Source organism: Xyrauchen texanus, chromosome 12, assembly GCF_025860055.1.
Source record: "Xyrauchen texanus isolate HMW12.3.18 chromosome 12, RBS_HiC_50CHRs, whole genome shotgun sequence".
NCBI classification, from domain to species: Eukaryota; Metazoa; Chordata; class Actinopteri; order Cypriniformes; family Catostomidae; genus Xyrauchen; species Xyrauchen texanus.
Window position 1 is genome coordinate 22,570,328 of NC_068287.1, and position 20,344 is coordinate 22,590,671.

The 20,344-nt window shown below is 37.9% G+C and overlaps 1 protein-coding gene across 1 annotated transcript in view; it reads left to right on the forward strand.

The window, feature by feature from the left end:
- The window catches only part of abcc6b.2 (ATP-binding cassette, sub-family C (CFTR/MRP), member 6b, tandem duplicate 2), a 43,644-nt gene that overhangs the window by 1,987 nt on the left and 21,313 nt on the right, over window positions 1–20,344 (forward strand). Inside the window, exons 2-4 of the mRNA XM_052138959.1 lie at window positions 12,758–12,934; window positions 14,039–14,164; window positions 15,373–15,510. Coding sequence (XP_051994919.1) covers window positions 12,758–12,934; window positions 14,039–14,164; window positions 15,373–15,510 — 441 coding nt within the window. The remainder of the gene's footprint in view (window positions 1–12,757; window positions 12,935–14,038; window positions 14,165–15,372; window positions 15,511–20,344) is intronic.

The window sequence follows — 20,344 nt, forward strand, 5'->3', positions numbered from 1 at the left end:
GCCACTTGGAGCAACTTACTAAGCAACTTTTAAGCGTGAAATCTGTTTATAAACTAAAACGTGCCGATGGAAGCCCCTAGGGCACAGCATCATGAGCACAACAGATTGCATAAACTGCCGCTGGTGTCATCTCTTCTCTAGCTTCTCCAAGACTTTCTGCCCTGTCACTATACAAGAACTGTAATATGCATATTTCTGCATATTTCATTTTATTCTGGAAATGAGCCATTCATTTAGGTACGAGGGAACCATCTGAACATGTTTAACCACTGATCAAACTTCACTTATTTTTAAGGCAATGTTTTAACTGTGTCAAACATTAACACAAAGTAGTAGTTCCTCATCTTCTTGTTAACACATGTGTTTGTATACCCTCTTGTTCTTTATTCCTGGATCGGATCTTGTTTGTATGTAGTCAGGCCTGGTTCTAGAACCAAATCATTGAGGGTGCTTCTGAAAATAGTGAGGGTGCTCACTAATACTGTATGTAAATAAATATGTAGGAAATGGCTTCTTATCTTTGTTAGGGGTATAACAGTTGTGACCCGGACCAGATATGGAGAAAGAAAACCAGGAGTCGAGAAATTCAATTAAAGAATAAAAATTTACTGAAGAATAGTTTGCAGTGAATTTGGTAGAGCCAGCGACAAAGTCTCACGAGGAGATCGAAAGCTAACTCGTACCTTACACAAAATCTTACATCAATTATACCATTTGCAAGGACGTACATTCCATTATTTTACTCCTGATTGGCTAAAAGAACATAAAGTCACAACATATAGATAGTTAAATGGCCTATCAACATTAATCAGCGCACTTGTCGTCCGCGCCCGAGATTTACGTCTGAAGTGACCTCGCAGATGGTCGCGGGGCGTCTTCGAGTCGGCCTGGTGTGCATCTCTGGGTTCAAAACCTAGGTAGAAGGTCAAACGCACACACAAAACACTGACGAACGACAGTCCTTCTCTGGGCACAAGACAGCTAGAGCACACATTATCAGGCCATTTAAACCAAAACAGAGAGATAAAATATTCACTCCTCGGGCAGAGGAGAGGGTTGAAATAACATACATTTCTTCCCTAAAGAAATAATAAATAGAAAATCACACTTCTACTATTCAGGTAGTATTGCATAGGACTTTAAACCATATACTTAATCATAGAAAAGTAACGATCAAACACAGAACATATGTTTAACATTCTCCCTGCCCCCTCTCATCACAGCTAAGCTTATCCCCAAAGGACCTTCAGACTACGTGCAGGACAGAGAGACTCTGGAATGTTCCTAAAAGAGACTAATTAACATTCAACACACATATGATTCAAAGTATATTTCAGTTATGCATAAAAAAATAGAATTGATTATGTGATCATGCATATAGTTAATTCATCACTTTATTAAAGAAGTTAAGCAACAGAAAATAGATAGATATTGATATAAAAGGATATATATATATATATATATGTATTGATATATCTGAAGAGCCAAGGGATTTTGACCCTCACCCTTCATCTTCAACAGTCTGAAAATAGTACCACCAAACATGGCATTATCCACTGGGAAGTAAATTTATTTTTACATATCACCAGAAACGCATCACCTGAGATTCAGCAAAAATAAAATCATTAATTTAAAACAATTATGCAACACCATTTCATAAATATCCCACAGGGTGCAAACTTACTGACTTATATAACTTTGTTATAGCATTAAACTATGAAAATGAATGAATGAAGACAGATTTTTCCATTTGTCTTTTGGTGTTGGCTGTGACAACTAACATGTGCTGAATTTTGAAGGAGAGTAAAGAGCTTGTTTGCCTTTTATAGCAGGAAATTTCAAAGGAGGAGACATCAAAATGTGTGTAGTTTATTAAAAAGACTGTGTTATGTGGAAGGATGCAAAGTATGACTGTACGTAATAGACTATGGGACACATCACCTAAATTGGAGTGAAATAAAGATTCTATTAGTCGAAGTGCAATTTATCTAGGAGCAGTAGAGAATCAGGCATGCATTTAAATAAACTAGTCATTCACCATGAAATGGTATTACATAACTGACTTTCTTTTCTTTTGTGAAGCATACTCCTTCTGTGGTCACTGAACACATTCTTTAGTGTTGAAAATGAACTCTCACATGTAGCATTAGATGCTCCAAAAGTTAAACCAAGCTTCAGTGTTTGCAACACAGCAGGCATGGCTGATAGAGCATCAATGTATCTTTGCAAATTGCCAGCAGTTGTCCGGTTTTCATCTGATTTGGCAATTTCATCTAGCAAAAACTGCTGTGCCACAGAAAACTCTGCTTCCTTAAACTCCATCCCTAGTCCAACAGTGGTTTCACTTTGTCAACATCCATAAAACGTTCACTCTTTGGATGTAGAGCACTCAGGGCCTGTATAAACTTGCTATTTCTCTCAATAAATCTGGTGGACATTTCTCCAACTACTGCATCCAGGATACTAAAATATAGTCTTTTACATTCTGTCTTTTCTCCTTCCACTCTGTATTGACCAAATTATGTATCCACCACATAGTCTTTCCATTGTGTACTCACTTCTCTTCATTGTTTCTGTGCAGGGACTGCGGAGGGTTCTGCATTCTCTCTCTCTGTTTGATAAATTCCTCCCAAAGTATGTCAAACCGACTCTCACATCGCAGTTCCACCACACACTTGAGTGCACTCTGGACCACACTGACACCAGGTTGGTGGTGTGTGCTTGGAGAAGAGTGTTAGGGGAATCCAGCAAACTCAACACTTTATGTGCCATAGAGGCTATGAAGTGGAAGCTGGACTGTGTGATGACCTTCAAAAGCTCTGTGGCCTCAAGCCTCACTTCTGTGCTGCCTGCTTGGTTGCCTTCAATCTGCTGGAGCAGGGAAAGAATGCTGTTAGAGGACTTCATGATCACAGCGAATGTGGCCAGGTGTCCAGTCCAGCGCTGTTCTAGTAACCCCTTCAACTTCTGTCCAGTGTATACTGCAGCCACTGTAGGTTTTCTGAAGTACTTATAAAGAAAGCTGCATACATTGAAAAAGTTTGTCAGTGCGCTTTCAGAAGACATGGCATGCACTATAACCAGGTGGAGTTGGTGGTTGAAACTATGCACATATGGCACTTCTCTCTGTAATTCCTCTTGCAAGAGTTTCTGTACACCCCATTATCTTTAAGTTGTGTTAAGACCAAGTTGGTCAGAGACATGGCATCACAGTGCTGATTCGCTGCCACTGAAACAAGCCTCTCTTTCACACAGTTACTCTTGTCCACAGAATGCAGCACAATTGAAATGCTCTCACATCCAGTGGGGTCTTTGGTGCCATTTTTAATGTGTTCCACTTATCTGCAATGTTGTTATAGATTATAAATCTAAGTTATTATTTTGTTCATTTTTTTCAATAATTTCATTCTGGATATTGTTTGAGGTGTATATGGCATTAAATGGTATTGTGCTGAAAGTCTTTGCAAGCTTCTTATCTTTTTAAAGAGTGTAGTCCATCATAGCTAAAAAAAATCCACAGCCTTCCTCACCTCTGCATCCATTGCATCTACAGATCCACGAAAAGGCAGCTGGTTCACAGCTATGAGTTTGATTATGTCCACAATAGCTGATAGATAGGTAAGGTTACTTTCAAGTTGTGCTGAATTAGCAAATATGGAAATCTCAGTGATTTTCTTAACTATAGCAAGCCTCTCCTTCCACAGTACCATCACATGCCCCAGTTAAGCACAACAAACATAACAAAATGCAGCATCCCGTTCAGCAGAATCTTCCAGCAACTCTATATTTTTGAACCAAGAACTACTAAATTAATGGTTATTTCGACTGCCACTAAATGATCGACTGGGGCATTTTTCTAAGCACATCACCTGTAAGGGATCTTCGTCACCTAGGTCACTCTGCATTTTATTCAGGCGGTGCGAGTGAGGTTGTAGGGCGTGGTACGCTGTCATCGGCAGGTGGTGTTATTTGACAGCGTAATTGATGAGCATCTTGCATTGTGGTGGTGAGCATCTTGCATTGGGCTTTATTTAGCCAATTTCTTATGTCCATGATAAGAATTATTCATCGTGCTACATGGATGATGAATATTTTAAGGCTACTGTAAAATCCAGTCTCACAAAGTCAGCTTATGAATTTCCCGAATGGGACTCACCTATGCGTATCACGCTCGCAAACTGAGGACATGAATTAAATGGCATTATATGGATATTGGAGGTATGGAAGCATAATGAAATTAAGATCTGGATTTGAAAGATGCATTGTGTTTATGTATTAATCTTGTGAATTTGTGTATGTGTGTGCATCTGTCTGTGTGTCTATTGGCGGCGAAATCTGGTTTGCATATATGCTGTTAATAATTTCATCTGAGGGTGCTTTTACATTTGTTTGGGGGTGCTTAGCACCCTCAAGCACCCCCATAGAGCCAGCATACTGCTGTAGAGTTTGTATTACTTCTTCCATTTCTTCTTTTTTTAACGTTACATTTATAATTCTTATCCAGTAGTCATAATCACTGTATAGGTCATGGAAAGTAATGGATATTCTTTGTTGGAAAAATTGTTGGAACCCTGAGAATGATAAATGCTTTAAAAATGATTGTTCTTTGTTAGTTCATAATATCTAATGCACTGACAAATGTCAATGTATAGAGCCTTATTGTAAAGTAATACTGTCAAAGTCATAACCTCAAACCTATTGGAGCTTGTCTAACAGCAACAATACAACTGAAGTCATTTGAGGGTAACTCTGTTTTACTTTTTTCAGCTGGTTGTTTAACATTTTTGAGGACTTGAGTGAAACTGATTAGTCATGTCTTGGATGAGATATCAGTTTCTCATGGGTCAATACAACAAAAAAAAAAATGACTGAATACTGTATTTGTGAATTATAAGCCATCTGTACGAATACTGGGTTCATCCTCAAAATAGATCCAAACAACAGTGATTTCATTTTTAAACTGTTTTTAAACATTATTTGTGCTGACCGGCAGTCTGAACTCCTACACATGCAGGAAAGGGTACACACACCACCCTGAATCACTTCCTGAAAATGTGGTTGCCATTTGGTTTAGTCCAGTGCAAACATAGTGCTGAAGGATGCAGCATGAGTAGAAGCTGGTGTTTAAAGGGATAGTTCACTCACACTCATGTCATACCAGATATGTATGGCTTTCTTTTTTCTGCAGAACTTTAAGACCACATAAAAAAAAAAATCCATAAAACTCCACTGGTTAAATCAATATTTTTAGAAGTGATACGAAGTGTGGGTGAGATCAGAAAAAAAAAACAGATCGGAAGTGTCTTAGCGCAGTGAACTATTTTTCAGGAAGATTGTGCTTTGCGCCACTTTATTAACATACAATACACCCACAGTTTGCATGCATACACCCACAGATAGCTTAAACCCACTCCCACTTGCACTTTGTGCTAGCATAAAAACCTTGGGCTTAGAATGAGCACTCTCACGAAAATGATATAAGGGGTTGTGCACAGTTGTTGCATGTTGCGCTGCGAAGATTTTTAGAAGAATATTTCAGCTCTGTAAGTCCATACATGCAAGCGAATAGTGACCAGACCTTTGAAGCTCCAAAAATCACTATAAGGCCACATAAAAATAATCCATAAGAATCCAGCGGTTAATTCCATATATTCAGAAGCGATGTGAGAAGTGAGGGTGAGAACCAGATCTTTTACCATAAAGGTTAGAAATATTAATGTTTCTCAAACACACTTTTTATACTTTTATACTCATGGAAAATATGATTCTCGTCAGAATTTGGATGTTGGCTCCATTAAATTATAGTGAATGTAAGTATTATTAATCATATTAATCTATTCACACAAATCATGGCTAGTCAAGTCATTTTTATTTGTATAGCGCATTTCACAACACACATTGTTTCAAAGCAGCTTTACAGAAAATGATGTATTAACTGTAATATCTATAAAGTCTTAGAGTGATCATTGTGTAGTTTGATTAAATATGGTTGTAAAATGTGTATAAAAATGTAATAATAATTGTATTTAGAACCCCTGTGAGCAAGCTGAAGGAGACTGTGGCAAGGAACACAAAACTCCATAAGATGTTGGTGAATGGACAAAAATAACCTATCTTGTTTAGAGTTCTGTTTATTCATTGGCTTATGTTTCCCCGTGTCCATGTATTTATGTTTGCCATTGTCCTTTGTCGAGTGTTGTTTGTGTAGCGTCGTGTCTAGTCATAGTCATAGTCCAGTTCATGTTTTGTATTTTGTTCACGTTTGTAGTTAGGTTTTTTTGGATAACACGTTTGGAATAAAACTGCACTTGGGTTCCACACTTCATGTCACCGTCTTCGTCCTTGCCAGCAACGTTACAGAATCCTCGACCTCGGAATGGACCCAGCAGTTTTGCATCTGAGCCTCTGTCATCCCCTGGAGAACTATGTGATGGACTTCTGCTCTCTGGCTAGCCAAGTGGACTTTAATGAGGTTGCCCTCAAAGACATTTTTTGCTTTGGACTGATTGAGTCTATCTCATCCTTGATGCCTGCCGGTCGCAGTCCCCTCAATCTGGCCCAATATATCGACCTCGCCCTGCAGACCATTGGTTCAACGTTCACTGTGGGGGAGGGGGATACCGAGCCAGAGTTCCTCAACATGGCCGCCGCCGAGCCAGAGTTCTTCGACATGGCCACCGCCGAGCCAGAGTTCCACATCATGGCTGCCGCCGAGCCAGATTTCCACGTCATGGCTGCCGCCGAGCCAGAGTTCCACGTCATTTCCGTCAAGCCAGAGTTCCATGTCATGGTCGCCAAGCCAGAGTTTCACGTCTGAAGTTTTCACTTTGTTGTCTTTAAGCCATTTTGCCACAACTTTGGAGGTATGCTTGTGGTCATTGTCCATTTAGAAGACCCATTTGCAACCAAGCTTTAACCTACTGGCTGATGTCTTGAGATGTTGCTTCAATATATCCACATAATTTTCCTTCCTCGTGGTACCATCTAGTTTGTGAAGTGCACCAGTCCCTCCTGCAGCAAAGCACCCCCACAACATGATGCTGCCACTCCATGCTTCATTATGGCCAAACAGATCAAATGTTTCAAAATATTTCTCCAAAAAGTAAGATCTTTGTCCCCATGTGCACTTGCAAACTGTAGTCTGGCTTTTCTTATGGCGGTTTTGGAGCAGTGGCTTTTTCCTTGCTGAGCAGCCTTTCAGGTTATGGCAATATAGGACTTGTTTTACTGTGGATATAGATACTTATCTACCTGTTTCCTCCAGCATCTTTACAAGGTCATTTGCTGTTGTTCTGGGATTGATTGGCTCTTTTTGCACCAAACTGCTTTCATTGCTAGGGGACAGAATGTGTCTCCTTCCTGAGCGGTATGATGGCTGCGTGTTCCCATGGTGTTTATACTTGTGTACAATTGTTTGTACAGATGAACATGGTCCCTTCAGTTGTTTTTGTGATTACATTTTTTTTATTGATTCTTCAAAGACAAATAAAAAAACATATACAATGAATCGACATTTAACTCCCACTGCTACCCCCTCCCCAATCAAGAACCCCACCCGACCCCAAACAAACTGTGGCCAGTGGTCTTACATATGTACACACACACACACACAGAGAGAATAAAAAATATATAAAATAAAATTATATATATATATATACATACACATAGATACATATACACACACACACACACACATTTAAGTATTTGTCACCTATGTCGATGACTGCCCCATCACCCAAATCACAGAGTCTGGGGCAAGACAAAATCTGAATACCGAACACGTCACACAGGGCCCTTTCAGGTGGAAGTGACCAATCGACTTTGTATCCTGAGAACTTGGAAAAGGAATGAATAATTCTGTGGAGGCAAGGCAAAAATCTAGTATGGCCAGAGACAAATAATAAAATATTATCTGAGTAAAGCAGAAGCTCATGCACCCTACCTCCCACCATCAGCACTGGAAAATCCTCCTCCGTTCTTATCGCGGCTGCTAATTGTTCCAAGGCAAGACGGAACAATAATGGTGAAAGGGGGCAACCCTGCCGAGTGACCCTGTTCAGAGTAAAATAATCTGAAATGAATCCATTTGTTTTTACCGCTGCTACAGGGTATATATAAAGTAACTTAATCCAACCAATAAATGTACTCCCGAGCCCATACATTTCCAAAATCTTAAGAAGTTAATCATATTCTACCATTTCAAACGCCTTTTCGGTGTCAAGTGAGATGGAAGAGACAGGAGACTGTTCATTCGCTACTGACCACATGATATTGATGAAACGCCTAATGTTGTCCGAAGAGCTTGCTGGATCAAGGAAATTGGACTGCAACTTTTACACTCGCTTGTATCTTTGTCCTTTTTAAGAATCAAACTGATCCGTGCTTGTGTCATGGTTGGGGGAAGCTTTCCATTCTTTAATGATTCTGTATAAACTTGTAACAAAAGTGGGGCAAGTTCTGTAGCATAAGATCTAAAAAAGTCAGCGGCAAAACCAAATTTTCTATTTTTATCAGTAGACAAAGACATGGAAATATAAAGATCAATATAGAATTCTTTAAAGGCATTATTAATATCAATAGCCGAGGTAAAAATTTCACTGAGGAAATGGTAGAAAAAGATGCTCTCTGCTTTATATATCTAGCCAAAAGCTTCCCTGCTTTGTCCCCAGACTCAAAGTATGACTGTCTTGCCCTGAATAACCAAAACTCCACTTTCCGCGACAAAATAGTATTATATCTGTATTTCAATCGGGTCAGTTCTCTGAGGCCATGAGATGACATTCAGAGCTTCAGCTCTGCCTCTGGACTTTTTATATTCCCTTTCAACGCCACGAGTTCTCATGCTTTAGATTTTTTTGGTAAATGAGGCATACTGTATGATCCGACCCTAAGAATCACATTAAGTGCCTCCCAAGCCACGCCCACAGAAGATACTCAGGACCAGTTGGTCTCCATATAAACATTGATTTCTGTCTTTAACATTTATTGGAAATCAGGATTTTGCAAAAGGGATACATTAAAGTGCCAACTATAGGATTTATTTTCCTCTGTATGTGGCAACACCTCTAAACACACCAGAGCATGATCTGAGATTAAAATGTTTCCAATTGAGCAATCCACAACAGATGAAATGAGGGACTTAGATATAAATAGATATATTCTAGAATAAACTTATGGACTGATGAATAAAATGTATATCCCTACCAGATGGGTTCAAAAGTCGCCAAATATCTGCAAGACCAACATTTTTACACATCCTGTGAAGCATCAATGTAGCTCTAGGGGACTTACACTTTTGCTTCATTATGATCAAGGACTGATTCCATCAAAAGATTAAAGCCTCCTTCCAAAATTTTATATTGAGGGGTACTAGCAGCTTGCAACATCCCTTCAATAAAAAAGCCCTGAACATCAAAGTTAGGTATGTAAATATTAGCCAAAACCAACCTTTGCCCCTGAATTTCTACTAAAACTATAATGATTCTCCCCAATTTATCTTTAATCTGTTTGAGAGATTTTAATTGTAGATGTTCAATTATCAATGTAATGACTCCCCTGCTCTTACTTGAGCCAGAGCAACTGTATCATATTTCTTATGCTTAAGAAAATAAATGACCTTCCTTCTTTTTATGGAGTGCCCCAACCCATTCACATTCCACATGGAGAGAGACAGTCCACTCATATTAACTTTTGAAATTTTGATATAATAGAAAAAATAAATTGCGTGTCAAAAACAAGATTATTCAGACAACATTGCAACATTAGTGCAACAATCAAATTAAAATCAAATAATCAAATCAAAATATCTTCTGTCATGCACAAAGTAGATATCCTAAATGACTTGCCAAAACTGCTTGTTTGTCTAGGTGCTGCAACTGCAACGTCTTTCAGGCTGTGCGACTAAACCGCCCACTACACTGCAAACAGTGCAATGTGGCGTCCAAGCCCGCAAATGTGGCGTCTTTAGGGCCATATGACAAATTCCCACAACACTGTAAACAGTGCAAACGTGCCGTCCAAGCACAGCAACCGTAGACGTGCCACAACAGCAGCACGTCTTTCAGACCATGCGTCTCAGCCTCAATGGCTCCTTAACCTATATTATGTCACTCATACCAAATGAACCGTGTCATTCGGTATGTGTCGTGCTCAACCCATTCGTACCGCGGAGTGAGTTCTTGCTCATTTGCAGCGTAAACTTATCACATGAAAACATGGGATCTTCCTGTTAATGCCGTGTGATCCCGTGCTCAAGGATTCAGCCACTTTTGCATAGGGAGTTTTCTTAAATGCATCATTTATCATTTTCACAAGAATCTAGTGTCCTACCGTTGTATGTCATGTGGGCCCACGCCTTCGGATTGAGCCACTCACAGCTCCGAGCAAGCTCAGTATAATGCAGCTAAAATATTCTCACACGAATTGCACGCTCTCCCATTGAATGCTGTGCAGTCCCGCACCTGAAGATTCTGCCCGTTCATATCGCAAATGTGCATGCAAGCATGTACCCTGACATTGCCTCTAACAATGGCATTTATTTTCATTTTCAATCTGCCAACTCCCATACAGACATCCAGCCATTCCAATCACTAGCACAATGTCTCCATTACAGGGGATCCCACTTAAATCCATGCCACTGAGAGGGCCCTCCCACATACATGTATCCAAAGGCTGTCCCGTTCAAAACACAGGAGGGTCCTCCCGTACGGTTGCTGTGAGGCAAGCCCAGAAGCCCTCCCATCCGTACCGCTGCCAAGACCCTCCCACACACATTCATCAAGGGCTCTCCCGTTCAAATCGCAGGGGTTGTCCACCCATGCGAATGCTGTGTTAGCTTACTCATGTTTATTTGTATCATGGGCTCTCCCGTTCATACCGCCGTGAGGTCCTTCCCGTTTCGAATGCAGTGAGGTCCCCCGTTCGATCCACTGGACCGGTAGCCAAGCCCCACATGTGGAGTTAGACCGTTCGCTGCTCAGGCCCCTCCCATCGAACGAATTGCATCTGTAGGGTTGCTTATGGTCTGGTCCAGGTAATGAGTGTACATGTGCAAATAGGCCTACACAGATCTGTCCTTCGAGCTTGCACCTTAAACCATCCTCCCTTCTCACAGTGTATATTGTGGCTCTATTCTACACTCCAGAGAATCCCTGACGGCTTGCCAAAGGTGCACTTCTTATATACTGCCATACCACAAGAGTCCTTCTAACCAGCATGCAATATTTATCAGATCTGTGCTATTGTTGAAATAACCACAGCATAAAACTGAACCAAAAAAGTTCACATCAGTCCAGAGAAAGTTTGAAAGAAAGCTGCTTATGAAAATCAGTTTTCATTTTGCCATGTAGAAATGCAGAATAAAAATTAGTAAATACAGTGTGAATCACTGATGTCTGAATAGAATGGCTCTGTGAAATTCAGTTTAGGAGTTGTAATATTTGTCTCAGTTCATACAATTTCTATCTATCTAAAGCAGTGACATTCTGAAGAAAATCTGTTTCTTTGTATGTTAAGGATTTTGAATGTCACCAATGATTCAACTACAGAACAGGATTTGGTCTGGTCACTGTAGAGCTCTTCGTTTTGGAGAGAGCCTTCCGAGACTGTAACTTTTATTTTTCAGAGTTTGTGGAAATTGTGGGTGTTGTACAGGAATGAGAGGAAATTAAAAGTATTTAACTTACAAACATTACAGATAAGCTGACAAGCTGAGAAGCTTAAGCTGGGTCACTAGGTCTAAACATGATTTCTGTGGGTGTAGATGTAAGAAAAAGTAGCAATTTCTAATTCAATCAATCAAGGCTGTTCATGTTGACTACACTAGTAGTCAAAAGTTTGAACTACTCATTATTATTATAATTTACTATCATCAAACTATTTAATAACAAATGGAAGAACAGTATATTTAAATTATTCAGTGACCAAAATGTAAAAACAATTCAAAAGTATCTTAGAGTTTCTTCAAAATAGCTGCCATTTGCCCTAGATTACAGTTCTGAAATCTGGGAATTCTCTTAAAAAAACAAATGAGGTATCCAACTAGGATGCTTTTCCAACAGTATTGATGGAGTTCCTCTGCATGCTGATCACTTGTTGGCTGTTTTCCTTGACTGTTCCATCCAAAGTAATAGGATATCAGTTGGAAAATCCTTTCTGAATGAGTAAAATCTAAATTCAATGTATGTTCTTCAAAATAATACAAATGTTTGACAGAGAGCCACAAAAATGCAGGGTAAGAAGGTTTATGCAGTGTGTCACGGTTTATTTATATGTGTCACGTCACTGCGGAATGCACCATTGTGGAGGTAAAGCTGACCCTTCCTGTCATGATTTTTGTTATAACAATCATGACAAATCCAACAATACACATCATAAACCCACTTGGCAATCAAAGTGAACAAGGTATTTCAAAGCACAGTGGAGATTTATTACAAGAGCTTTACCTTTCACTTCAGTGTAACTTAACAGCATTTTCTTTTGCATACACAATAGCACTGCAATACGACTCATATAAATCACAAATAGAGTACAGTGAGCCATTTGGGCTGAGCAAACACTGAGAAGCATGAATGAACATCATTCAGTCTGATGATGAATTGTTTTTGTTCACCAAGTAATCCACTACATGTGCAATAATTTACAATTGTGTGTAATCTTACAAGTAGTTGTTAATAAATATAGGATCACTCATGTTTAAATGGGTAATGTAAATCCTGTTGTGTTTGAAAGGACTAATGTTCTAACGTTGTCTTTACAGGACTGGAATGTCACATGGTATACACCGCACCCAGATCTTACCCAGTGCTTCCAGCATACTGTATTAGTGTGGTTCCCCTGTTTCTATCTTTGGGTTTGTGCCCCTTTCTACTGCTTGTACCTTAAATTCTACGCCAATGAACACATATCTTTATCCAGCCTTTGCTGTGCCAAGACGGTGAGTCATATCAAGTTACAGTTCACTGTTCTCTTTATGTTTTACATATAAAGAGATGAAAAGTGCTTTTGAAAAACACTGTTTAAAATTATGAATTCTAACCTGAGATGAAGACACATGTCATATTAGTAGCCTTAAAAAAAGCTGCTTATAACAGACATGCTTATATCATATGAATGGCCTAATATTACTTTATCTCATTAATTCTCCTGTTATTACTTGTTTGCTCCTGGAATTAACACATCTTGTCTGACTGTTAAAGGGATAGTTTACCTAAAAATATTTTACTCGCTTTCATGTCATCCCAGATGTGTATGACTTTCACCTTTTGCTGAACACAAAGATTTTTTAGAATATCTCAGATCTGTACAATGCAAGTGAATGGTGATGAGACCTTTCAAGCTTAAAAAATTATATAAAGGCAGAATAAAAATAATCCATATGACTCCAGTGGTTTAATTTATGTCTTCTGAAGGTATGTAATCACTTTGAGTGAGAAACAGATCAATATTGCCATCCTTTTTTACTATAAATCTCCACTTTCACTTTCACATTCTGAACGTGAAAGAGTGGAGAAAAAATGACTTAAATATTTATCTGTTTCTCACCCACACCTATAACATCTCTTAATATATATACACATTTAACCACTGGAGTCATATGAATTATTTTTATGCTGCTTTTGTGATTTAATCCCATGTGATTTTTGGAGCTTGAAAGGTCTTGTCATCATTCACTTGTATTGGACCTACAAAGCGGAAATGTTGAGAGAATGTTCATTTTTTGCATGAACTATCCCTTTAATAGTGAATTTCTAAAAATAATTTCTGAAAGCGTGATGCTGCATGCTAGGTATCGGTATACATTAACTCCAAGACGACTGTCAAATCGTCCAGCACAACCAAGCACAATATAAACAAAATAATTGAATGCACTTCTAAGGAGCATTTAAATTGTGAAGGAGATTATTTTTAACCCAGTGACTATGACAATCTGTCGTAATGGACCGCAAGTAAAATAAGCAGTATTTTGAGGAAAAGAGACCAGAAATTATCAGAATATTGCAGGGAATTATGTCTGTGTCTGTTTGTGCATGTCTTTCAGGGTTTGGGACTCAGTCTGGCTTCCTTTGGTTTTATGGAGATGGTCTATCTGCTGGTGGAGAGGAACAGGGATATAGAGCATCACATGGTCTTTCTCCTGAGCCCTGTCATTCGCAGTTTTACCATGGTAAATTACACAATGACTGTATGCATCCTGAGTCATTAAAGCTATTATTGATTATAATTAATGATATTATGTATCTGATTATTTTGTAAAAATGTATGCATTTATGACTCAGAACCAGTGTTGGGTGTAATTCAGATACAAAGTATTTAATTACTGCAATATAATTAATTGACATTTTAGTAAAAAAATAAATAAAGTAGTGTAATGTTTTACGTTTAAAATTCTTGTAATCAGATTACAGTTACTGACTTTCAATTAATTATTTTTAAGTAAATTATAGGGTTATGCTTTTTCTAATATATTATTTATGTACAATAAATGAATTATGGCCCTGTAACGAGTCATTGTGAAGGAGAAATGTGAGGTGATGAGTGTATGACTTGTGTGTAACAATGAAAAATTATTTGAATTGGTTGAGCAGAAAAGTGTTTTAGAAAGTAACTTAAAAATAAAGTAATTAGTAATGTGATTACGTTTCAATGAAACAATGAGCAAAGTAATCTGATTACAATTTTAGATAAATAATTAGTCGTTTGTAGTGGATTACTATTTTTAAGTGACTTTTTTTAATTGAAAACAATGTTGGTTAATGATGGAGTGTTCAGTTGTATCTAAAAAAGAAAATCATGCATTAATTGTTTGTTAGCAACACAATAATCATTCAGAAATCCACTGGTTCAAAGTTATGTTATATATTATAAAGTTATGTTTTCATTGGAACTCTTTTAGAGGATATTTAGGATTTATGATCTGTTATATATAAACTTGCTTGAATGAACATAGCTCTTTTTAGCTAGAGTCCTTTCTGGCAGACATCTCCTTAAGGAATCAGGATAAATAAACCTCTTTTACCTCTGCTCACAGCAGACACCAGTGTAAACAGTTGTAAATAACTTTTTTACAGATCTGACCAACAAAACAACTACATTTTACAGTCTTGGCACAGACTAAACATTCACAGTGCTCTGTGTAAACCAGTATAGATTCAAAAAATCATTTAAACACAATGTGTCAATAAATATCAAAGATATGCAATTTTCTCTCAAGACACAGTATCTAAGCTGCCAAAGAAATATTTGCATACAGTCTCACATGTTAACATGGGAAATGCTAGAGGTATTCAGCCCTCTTCTTCACATGTGTTTTGAATTTCTCTTGTCTATACTGTTCATTACTAGCTTTATGATTGATATGATGTGTATCCTCAGATACTGGCAGTGTTTGTGATGCACCTGGAGAGATTAAGGGGCTGTCGTTCCTCTGTCTTTCTCTTCCTGTTCTGGACACTGGCTGTAGTCTGCTTGCTGGTGCCTCTCAGAGCCAACATACAAGCTATTGTAGATGAGGTTTGTACATCTTCAGTAGTCTGAATATTGTTAAAAATTACTATTGATATTGTATCCAGTGTTCTCAAAGTATTTGGACACTTAAGTCATACATAAAATGTATGAAAGTCAATGTATTACATAGTAAAATACAAAACTAGTGGCATTTATTTGAAAGAAAGCACAATTTCCAAGCAAAACAAGTGGATCATGTCCATAGTTAATGTGATGAACTCTACCTGTGGTTAATATTCTAGGACACATGTGTGCACTTAAGGGGAACTGACTTTGTACATCCACTAAAAATCACCTTGAGACCAGTTGGTTATATGTAATTGCAAAAATGTCTCAGAAAAATTAGTTCTGAGACAAGATCTAGCATCATTTGTTTGCAGCAGACACTTGCTTTGATAAGTTGTGTCTAAGGCAATGCAATTCAGACTTTGCATTTTTAAGTGTGACTTACAGTAAGTGTCCAAATACCTTTTGGAGCCACTGACATGGTCTCTTATTCTCAGAATTTTGGCATTAGAAAATTATTATTTACTGTTATTCTCCCTATATGCATGTGCAACATGGACCTTGCATGGTTTTTCTTATGAATGTTACCCAATCTCACTCTCTGCTAAATATATCTATGTTTTGTCTGAGAGACTAACACGGTGGTGTGTAAACAGAGTGCTTACAGATGCTGCTCCTCTAAGTGTTGACGCAGCCCTACCCTGTAGTGTGGGCGGCATGTCGATTTTCCCTTTCCTCTACCCTCAATGCCCTCTTTGTCTGGAGCTGCGGCACTGCAGAGAGCAGTCACAATCACCACTGGTGCTTTTCCAGACTGATAGGAGAAGCCAAATATGTCTGCGGGTGTTATTACTGCCTTTCACTTTCCCTTCATCTGACTCTCGCCTGCTGTGCTGCTCTCCCTCCATAATTACTTCACTTTATTTTGTCACAGACAGAGAAGTCAACATGTTGACATTGGACAAGGATAAATACATTTAAATTATGTGTAGAGATAGCATGCATATGTGGAGTGTGGAATGTTTAATCTATAGGGCTACGCACAAAGTTTGGTATATTTTTTCATAATGGTTACACTTTAAGCTCTAATGCTCAAAATAACCAATTGGTTTGAGTAGTGGTAAAAGTTTAATTAAATTAACCATGATGAGCATTTAGAACTTTATCTGTCTTTTGAGTTCACGAAACTGACATCTTTAAGTTACCTGAATTGTCCCTTTAAATTTACAGGATCTTAAATTTAACTTAAACTGAGAAGGGGATTTCTATTGCCCTGCATGCTTTGCTTGGCACTCGAAATGTTAAAATTAAGTGTTATACTGTAATGTGTCTTTGTGCAAGATGAATTTAAAGGGGAATACTTAATCATTTTTTTTGTTGTGTATTTTAGAATAGTTTCTGTTATGTTGGAGTTTTGGAGGTTATCATTATGGAAAATAGTGGAGCTTCAGCTTATTGAGGACAGATACAAAGTACGTTTGTTCTACAGTCAACTGCTTTACTTGCTGAGCAATTGTTATATTAATCAAAGCAAAGTTTTTCCAATTAGCATTCCATCAGCATATTAGCATTCAATGTGCTAACTAGTTCTAGCTGGGCATTAGCTAGTTAGGTTCCCTCTACTTGAAGTATTTAGGCTGAGCTTACCTGGTAAAGTTCAGCCAAGTGTTACATTTCAAGTTAAGTGCCATTCAAATTAGTTAACTTACTCAATATTTCAAGTTAAGAGCAATTCATTTAAATCTGAAAGTTCTATTAACTTAAACTTGGGAGTTTATTAACTTAAAAAATTTGATGTAACTAATTGCCCAAAATTCCTTGAGGTTTGCTAACTTATTAGGGTTTACAGTGTACCAGAACTGATGAATAATAATAGCAATGTAAAAGGCTCAACCCAAAGGCAATTACTAACACAAACTTATTACTCAAGTCAAGACAAGTCATTTTTATTTGTATAGTGCCTTTCTCAACACACATAATTTCAAAGCAGCTTTACAGAAGATAAAACTGTAATATCTATAATGTCTTAAGAGTCATCAATGTGTAGTTTGATGAAATGTGATTGTGAATTATGTTTATAAATAAGTAATTAAATAATAATCGATGAAGGCAACTGTGGCAAGGAACACAAAACTCCATAAAATGTTGGTTAATGAAGAAAAATAACATTGGGATAAACCAGACTCACTGTGGGGCCCAGTTCCCTTCTGGCTAACATGAATATAATGCCAATATTACTTATGTATAGTGCAAGACATGGTTAAGGTAACAAGTATCTGTTAAGAGATGATGTATGAACTGTAAGATTAATGATGAATGTCTTTGAAGTCCATCCTGAAATAAACGGCAGACATTCACATATATGCAATAATCCTTGTTAGTTGGCTGATGAAGGGTTTTGTTGGCAAAAAAAAAAAAAACCTCAAGTCAATCAAGACATCAGCATAAAAGTGGTTCTAGATGCACAGAAAGAAAAGACATTCTCACATACTGTTCTTTGCTATCTTGGCCACCTAGAGCAGTGGTTCCCAACTGACTATGGCTGAGGATGTTTTATTGGATACCAAGTGGCGACCCAACACGCACAGTACCAAAATTATTTATTGAATAAAAGTAAACACTAATGTCCTTAAAATGGCTTCACTAAAAAGTGATGGCTTCCCAAATCATGTTTATCCTCATTACAATTAAGCCCATATTAAATGAAGTTCAGGTCATATTTTTATTTTCCTTGTGTAATTTTGTTAATGGTTTTCAAGGATGAGGGCATGTCACAAAGGTCCAAACGGTTCATGTTTGGCATATGCGTAATTTGGCTAACTTTGAACAAGTTAAATTATTTTGCATCAAAATACTGCAGAGTTTGATTGGATGCTCGACCTTTGATGTTATCAACAAAGAAATTTGAAATTTTTCTACTTCCTTTTAAAATTTTATAATCCTATTATTTTTGTTATCCATTCTAACAAACCATGATTATATGGTTTGTTGCATTTTCTTAGTTGCATTTAGCTTTGGTTTTCCATGCACTCCACAACCCTATCAGAACAAACATAAAACCCATTTTTGCATTGCAAGATAGTAGCCCAACACACAGTGAAGCACTAGACTCATTTCTAAATCCAGATGATTTTTTTAGAGCAATTAATTAAAAAAAATTCACATGTAGACACTATAATGAGACTTGTACAGCTTAGTGACAACAGTCTATTTGTTTACATAGGAATTGCAGCTTGGTTTGTGGTGGGATCTGTTGTGCCCTAAATGAGCCCTCTGCCAATAGACAGCATGTCCAACAGCAATAGAAAAATAACTGTTGCTTTGTCCTCTCTACCACACTGTGGGAGGATATGGTCCCTGACCAATTTCAGTTTCTCCAAACCATACGGTGTGGCAAAAAAAAAAAAAAATCGCAAGTATCCTGCATTGTGCATCCAGAATTTGGACTATGACCATTCAAGTCAATGAAACTTGTGTTGACATATCCTTAAAGAGGCCTATGGTGCCACTAACCTACAGTTCTCTCGCAGCTTGACCATTTGACACTGTTTCTGTAAGAAGTCCATGGGAATGGATGCCCTCGGTGGCTTATAAAACATTCAATAGCAGCTGCAGGTCTCTGGCAAGGGTGCAATTTTGTACTTCAACTCTGAACCTCAGCACATGTTCACTCTAACACAAATGTTGAACCTTGTTGCAGTTTCACAACATGTTTTGGTATCATGTGCTGCATGGATCAAGGGCAGGGAGGTGCAGTATGATTTTTTGAGTTCACCAGTGTTATCATCATTAACGAATGCCAAGGGCACCTGCAGGATTTTTACAGGAGTTCTACTCAGGGTATGCACAGAAACCTGACCAAATAAAGAAGTGTACAATTAGGAATCATGCTTGCATGCAAGATCCTATACTGATTATGCTTAATAAGCCGACAACATATGTAGTCATGTAAACGCCTTAAACCATATCGGCACAGCAGGCAGAATTTTAACCATTGCCCCGATTTCGGTTTGCATGTAAAGATCTTAACCAGCATTCTTACCAGCTTGTTTAACTTTTGACGTCAAAAGCAGAGAAACATCAAGAGGGACATTTTTGTTTTATCTCATTGGCTCAAGTTGTGTTAAAATAGTTTAGTCAGACAATTTGATTATAGTTACAACTCGTTAGTGAGATTAAGTTGTTGTATCTCACATGTGTCATTTCAGTATTCAAATAAATGTAGTCCCTTTCAAGGCAAGCCACTCTACTCGTTGGCCATCTTGGGAAAAAAAAAAATTCATACTAGTCCAACTAATGTGCGTACGCGTTCCCAAATTGACTGACAGGTGATGTCTGTATCTAAAAGGTGATTGGCACTTTTACCTGTAAAATGGGATTTCCATCTCTACATCCACCATAATGGGTGTTCCAAGTTCTCCGATTAATTTTAATATAAATGATTCATCTCGGGCTAAACAGTCTCTGGTAGGACTGAGTTCATGGACTGATGAAGAAACTAATTGTGCTGATGTGTTTGTCGTTCAAATCTGTAAACTGACATTATAATGCACAGAGAAAAAAACGTACATCTTGCAATGGCCCAGAGATGATGTTGACGCCTCTGCCCAAGCAAATGTAGTCCCACTTTGGTGTATTTAATGCCGTCCTAGGGCCTCATTACTAAAACGCATGTACAATCAGATTTGATCCTAAATTGCATGGATTTTTTTCTACATTAAAATGGAGAAACAAATTAAGTTTTATAAAGGCAGAAACTGATGTGAAGTAAATCCTGTGTGCACTTTTTGTACTCATACACCTGTACATCAGTGGTCATATATAAAGGAGAGTA